The sequence below is a fragment of the Pimephales promelas genome, chromosome 23, assembly GCF_988280905.1.
Source record: "Pimephales promelas chromosome 23, fPimPro1.hap1.1, whole genome shotgun sequence".
Classification (NCBI taxonomy): Eukaryota; Metazoa; Chordata; class Actinopteri; order Cypriniformes; family Leuciscidae; genus Pimephales; species Pimephales promelas.
In genome coordinates, this window is record NC_142791.1 from 4935578 (window position 1) to 4941321 (window position 5744).

General features: G+C 41.9%; 1 protein-coding gene and 4 non-coding genes across 5 annotated transcripts; all 5 read right to left on the bottom strand.

The window, feature by feature from the left end:
• Nucleotides 1–528: 528 nt before the first annotated feature.
• Nucleotides 529–4866, bottom strand: hspa8 (heat shock protein 8). The gene is made up of 9 exons (XM_039677878.2): nucleotides 4700–4866; nucleotides 3739–3948; nucleotides 3321–3526; nucleotides 2930–3082; nucleotides 2142–2697; nucleotides 1732–1934; nucleotides 1441–1639; nucleotides 1128–1360; nucleotides 529–1019 (listed from the first exon to the last, which is right to left on the bottom strand). Exons 2-9 carry the CDS (start codon nucleotides 3941–3943, stop codon nucleotides 825–827), a joined length of 1950 nt encoding a protein of 649 aa, XP_039533812.1. The 5' UTR covers nucleotides 3944–3948; nucleotides 4700–4866; the 3' UTR covers nucleotides 529–824.
• On the bottom strand, nucleotides 2002–2097 carry LOC120483275 (small nucleolar RNA SNORD14). Its single transcript, XR_005623567.1, has one exon. It is a non-coding gene; the product is annotated as a small nucleolar RNA SNORD14 (small nucleolar RNA).
• LOC120483273 (small nucleolar RNA SNORD14) lies at nucleotides 2764–2859 on the bottom strand. The gene has a single exon (XR_005623566.1). It is a non-coding gene; the product is annotated as a small nucleolar RNA SNORD14 (small nucleolar RNA).
• LOC120483277 (small nucleolar RNA SNORD14) lies at nucleotides 3167–3262 on the bottom strand. The gene has a single exon (XR_005623569.1). It is a non-coding gene; the product is annotated as a small nucleolar RNA SNORD14 (small nucleolar RNA).
• On the bottom strand, nucleotides 3605–3700 carry LOC120483276 (small nucleolar RNA SNORD14). The gene has a single exon (XR_005623568.1). It is a non-coding gene; the product is annotated as a small nucleolar RNA SNORD14 (small nucleolar RNA).
• Nucleotides 4867–5744: the final 878 nt, after the last annotated feature.

Genomic DNA, 5744 nt, shown 5'->3' on the forward strand with positions numbered 1-5744 from the left:
CAAACACACTTACCTGTGAGTTTCTAGTGATCCTGAAGACCTTGATTAGCTTGCTCAGGTGTGTTTGATCAGGGTTGGAGCTAAACTCTGCAGGAGATCGGCCCTCTAGGACCGAGCATAACACGAGACCTATAGCTTTTTATACGCATTTTTAACCATACATGGTAAGGTTTATTTTCAAGTTCCAGTAGCTGATTAGCGTTGACACTTTAGTACAAGATCTAATTTTTACATAACAAATTTGCTAAACCAAAGAACACCTCTGGAAAATCTATACTTCAAGCTCTAATTTATTTCTCTACAAGTGATTAGTGCAGACTAAGGTCACGAGGTAACGTACAGCTAAAGGCCAGATTGTCAGAGCTTTTTAAGCCCACGTGCCCTTAGAACACATTTAACCCCTTATATTTAGGGTTTAAAGAATAGTAGGTCTAGTTTTTTTTAAACATCAGCATTTCAGGTCAAAACCTTATTACACAGATGTTAACCACAAGATTTAATAATAAATAAAAAAAAATAGAGGCAGCATTGGGAATAAATCAACATTTTATTAATTTCCTTCAAAGCATTGAGGCAGTTGGAAAAGGCTTATGAAATTCACATTTCCCAAGTCGATAAATAGGTTGTGCAATCTAGGTAGAAAATCTGTTCCCTGTGATCTGAAAATGTGATCCCTTAATCCCCATTTTTTTATTAATTATAACAATCACTCTGCAAGTTGAAGAAATCTTAAAGTCACAAAAGTAACATTTTAGAAGTGATCCAACTGCAGAGGGCAACAGTAAACATTGCTATGGAGGTAGCAATAGTGGCTTTGGAATGGCTTAGTCGACCTCCTCAATGGTTGGGCCGGAGGATCCACCTCCTGGAGCAGCACCAGCTCCTGGGAAGCCACCAGGCATACCCTCAGGCATTCCACCTGGCATGCCTCCAGCGCTCTGGTACAGCTTGGTGATGATGGGGTTGCATACTTTCTCCAGCTCCTTCTGCTGGTGCTCAAACTCCTCCCTCTCAGCGGTCTAAAAGTTTTCAAAAAACAATTGCAAAGTCATTTTGGGTATGTCAATGCAAGTTAAGAGTAATCAAAGCCACATGATTGAATAAATCTCAACTAATACAAAACGTACCTGGTTCTTGTCAAGCCAGCTGATGACTTCATTGCACTTGTCAAGGATCTTCTGCTTGTCCTCATCACTGATCTTGCCTTTTAGTTTCTCATCCTCAACGGTGGACTTCATGTTAAAGGCATAGGACTCCAGACCATTCTTGGTAGACACCTTGTCACGCTGCACATCATCTTCAGCCTTGTACTTTTCAGCTTCCTGCACCATACGCTCAATGTCCTCCTTGCTGAGACGACCTGAAATGCACTTTCAGTTAACCTCTGAAGTGATCTTCAAATAGTCATTAAATATTTTAATACTTTAGAGAAAGATTTACCTTTATCGTTGGTGATGGTGATTTTGTTCTCCTTGCCAGTGCTCTTATCAACAGCTGAAACATTCATGATGCCGTTGGCATCAATGTCAAAGGTGACCTCAATCTGGGGAACACCACGAGGTGCAGGAGGAATTCCAGTAAGCTCGAACTTGCCCAGCAAGTTGTTATCCTTGGTCATAGCACGCTCACCCTCATAGACCTGAGCAGAAGGGGGAAGTTAAAATAAGCAAGCAATGTTAAAGAGATCCAAGTGACAAGACTAAACTGATAACAGAATTACTTGGTACCCACCTGAATAAGCACACCAGGCTGGTTATCGGAGTAGGTGGTGAAAGTCTGAGTCTGTTTGGTTGGGATGGTGGTGTTACGCTTGATGAGGACGGTCATGACTCCGCCAGCTGTCTCAATTCCAAGGGACAGAGGAGTGACATCGAGCAGCAGCAAGTCCTGAACGTTCTCAGACTTGTCACCAGAGAGAATGGCAGCCTGGACAGCTGGAACAGAAGAGTGAAAAATAAGAACCTTGGGCAACTTGAGAAGGTCAGATAGAAAGGACAACAGTCGCTCAGACATCCAAGGAAGGTGCTTGGGCCATCTTTGGTTTTTCAACCTCTGGTGGAAACTACGAATGGCAAGGAATCAACTTCATCACAGCGAATGAACAATAATAAAGAGCACAAATAAAAATCTAAATAGCTCACCTGCTCCGTAGGCGACAGCCTCATCGGGGTTGATGCTCTTGTTGAGCTCTTTGCCATTGAAGTAGTCTTGGAGCAGCTTCTGGATTTTGGGAATGCGAGTGGAGCCACCAACCAGGACAATGTCATGGATCTGAGCCTTGTCCATCTTGGCGTCACGAAGGGACTTCTCAACTGGGTCCAATGTGCCACGGAAGAGGTCAGCGTTGAGCTCCTCAAAACGGGCCCTGGTGATTGAGGTATAGAAGTCGATGCCCTCATAGAGGGAGTCGATTTCAATACTGGCCTGAGTGCTGGAGGAGAGGGTACGCTTGGCCCTCTCGCAGGCAGTGCGGAGACGGCGAACTGCTCTCTTGTTGTCGCTGATGTCCTTTTTGTGCTTGCGCTTGAACTCTGTGATGAAGTGGTTCACCATGCGGTTGTCAAAGTCTTCTCCACCCAAGTGAGTGTCTCCAGCAGTAGATTTAACCTCAAAGATGCCATCCTCAATGGTGAGGATGGACACATCGAAGGTGCCACCACCAAGATCGAAGATGAGGACATTCCTCTCAGCACCAACCTGTAAAGAGGAATAACATTAAATATCTGCACACCCATCAATAAGCAGAACAATACGAATAAAACGTCGCTCAGACATCCAAGGAAGGTGCTTGGGCCATCTTTGGTTTTACAACCTCTGGTGGAAACTACGAATGGCAAGGAATCAACTTCATCATAGCGAAACTTTAGCTATAAAAGAACTGAACGAGGTCAGCAGTTTATAAAGCTACTTTGATATGCTAGTAACTAACCTTTTTGTCCAAACCGTAAGCAATAGCAGCAGCAGTTGGCTCATTGATGATACGCAGAACATTCAAGCCAGAGATGGTTCCAGCATCCTTGGTGGCCTGTCGCTGAGAGTCGTTGAAATAAGCAGGCACGGTGACCACAGCGTTGGATACAGTCTGCAAGAAGAGTGCATGTTAAGATGCTTGTTGCCACTTGAAACAAAAGGCAAAATTAACAATTCAACTACAGCATTGTGCATGTCGCTCAGACATCCAAGGAAGGTGCTTGGGCCATCTTTGGTTTTTCAACCTCTGGTGGAAACTACGAATGGCAAGGAATCAACTTCATCATAGCGAAACACATCAAGTAAAAGAGGAGTTCAATAGAGTACTTGATAGCTGAATGATTGCTCACCTTTCCCAGGTAGGCTTCTGCAATTTCCTTCATCTTTGTGAGGACCATGGAGGAGATCTCCTCAGGGTAGAAGCTCTTGGTCTCACCCTTGTATTCAACCTGGACCTTGGGGCGGGTATTGTCGTTGATGACATTAAAAGGCCAGTGCTTCATGTCAGACTGAACAACGCCATCGTCGAACCTGCGGCCAATCAGACGCTTGGCATCTGTAGGAGAACAAGATATTGGTTAATGTTTAGGATAGAGGTTTGACAAATAAAATCCCATTTATTTTAGCAAGGATTTCGCTCAGACATCCAAGGAAGGTGCTTGGGCCATCTTTGGTTTTTCAACCTCTGGTGGAAACTACGAATGGCAAGGAATCAACTTCATCACAGCGAGTCATCTGAAATTATTTTTTTATGAAGTGACTACTTACCAAAGACAGTGTTGGTGGGGTTCATAGCGACCTGGTTTTTCGCAGCATCTCCAATCAATCTCTCTGAATCTGTGAATGCTACATAGCTTGGAGTGGTCCTGTTTCCTTGGTCATTAGCAATAATTTCAACTTTTCCATGTTGGAAGACACCTACACAGGAGTAGGTTGTCCCAAGATCAATACCAACAGCTGGTCCCTTGGACATTGTGTCTGAAATAAAAAAAAAAAGGAAAATTGAGTCAGGTGCTTTTAAGTACCAAGAGAGAAAGTCATCCAGACCTCTTCGATTAGCCAACTATACTACTGTGAAACCACATAATGCCAAGCCCAGGCCGGGAGCACATGCGGATATGCGTCAGACCACGTGGTTTGAGCTTCTGGAATATTCTATGGTCAAGCACTGAATTCGGAATCGGTTCAAAATGTAGTTTCAAACCTTTTCGATTACTGTGGTAAAAGAAAGCATGAACAATGCAAGATAAACCACTATTGTATGAGCTATGTGGCTGCTAAATCTACTCAAAAGGTCGGTTGAGGCGCGTGGTAAGATTAACGTTACACGAGGTGCCAGTTGGAGTTTAAATTAAAGTTAACGTAACGTTATTGTTCTCTCGAGTATTTGCCTGTAGTAATTAGTCAGACAGATTAAGCAAACGTTACTCATTTTATCTTCGAAAAAGAGCAAGAGTGAATACTAAAAAGCAGATTAGGTAACGTTAAGTGAAAATATTCTTAATACACAACGGCACTAAATACAAGAAACAACAACATAATCGTTATTAGCGGTTCAGCATTAATAGAAACATTCATTATAAAACAAAATATAAAACTACACTTGAGTTAGCTCTTTAAAATCATATTTTATAACAAAGCTGTGGTAACGCGGTGCAAGCAGAGAAGCATTTTTTTACTGTGACATTATCAATACAATATAATCGAAAAAGGAGAACAAAAACCTTACCAAGCTGGAAATTACAGAGATGAGTGAAGATGCCGGTTGGAGAGCTGGAATGGCGACTAACTGCCTCGCCTTGCTTCGGTAAGAGAGAATGATCGAACGTTCTAGAACAGAATATATTGCCGGTAGCTGAGCCAATGAGATTTTAGATTACTGGACTTCACTCCCTAAGCACCAATGTAAAATCGTAATACTTCGTGTAGCCACGCCCATTGAGGAAGAACCAAGGATAAAACAAAGCTGGTTAGAAAAAAAAAATCAGACCATCCCCCTCAGGTTTGCCGCAATCGATGTCAATGCGGAACAGTTTGTCCTGCTGTACATATATGAACACAATTCACTAGAAATGCGACAATGATATTGCAAAATACAAAGGCGTTGCCTAGTCGAATACGTTAAGATTAATCACATAAATAAATGTATCAATAAAACAAATATAAAGCCAAACTTTAAATGACCTTGGTCTGGATGGAACATGAGGGGTTGCCTTGTAAAACATACCAGTCGTTATATAACGTTAACGTTAACGTTACCAGTTTGTAGGCTAATAGAAATCGAGTAACACACATGTTTGATACTATTTCACAATGGTTGGATTGGTAAAACTCTGCTCCACTGTATATCACACGAGGAGCTGAACACACAATGCCGACTGAAACCTGAGCCCTGATTGATCTAAGGTTTGGGCAGTGTCAAATATTTGTTTATTAAATAATATTATATGATCGAGAAAGGGTATATGAAGTAAACTAAATGAGTAAAGGAAAGTGAAAGAATCAGAGGGGGGAAACTATTGCATATATCGCCCAATAGGGGGGGATACGAACGAACAATTCGAATCACCAAAACGTGCAAAGTGCAATCTTTCATGGATTTCAGAAAAGTAATATATTAGGTGCCAAAAATCTTAATATTTAGCGTGTATGTTTTTTTTTGTTGTTGTTTTTTGGTCTAAAACAAGACTGAAGAGGAAGTTACTTCAGATCCTGAGCCAATTTATAAAATATGTAGCTTATCATCACATGCTAGAAGATTCACCAAACTCACG

Excerpts from the sequence above, each read along its gene's own strand:
- hspa8 (XM_039677878.2), bottom strand. The coding sequence starts at position 3,943 with ATGTCCAAGGGACCAGCTGTTGGTATTGATCTTGGGACAACCTACTCC. Across the intron at positions 1,640-1,731 it reads AGCCTGGTGTGCTTATTCAG|GTCTATGAGGGTGAGCGTGC; the intron begins GTGGGTACCAAG and ends CCTTCTGCTCAG. Across the intron at positions 1,361-1,440 it reads CACCATCACCAACGATAAAG|GTCGTCTCAGCAAGGAGGAC; the intron begins GTAAATCTTTCT and ends AGTGCATTTCAG.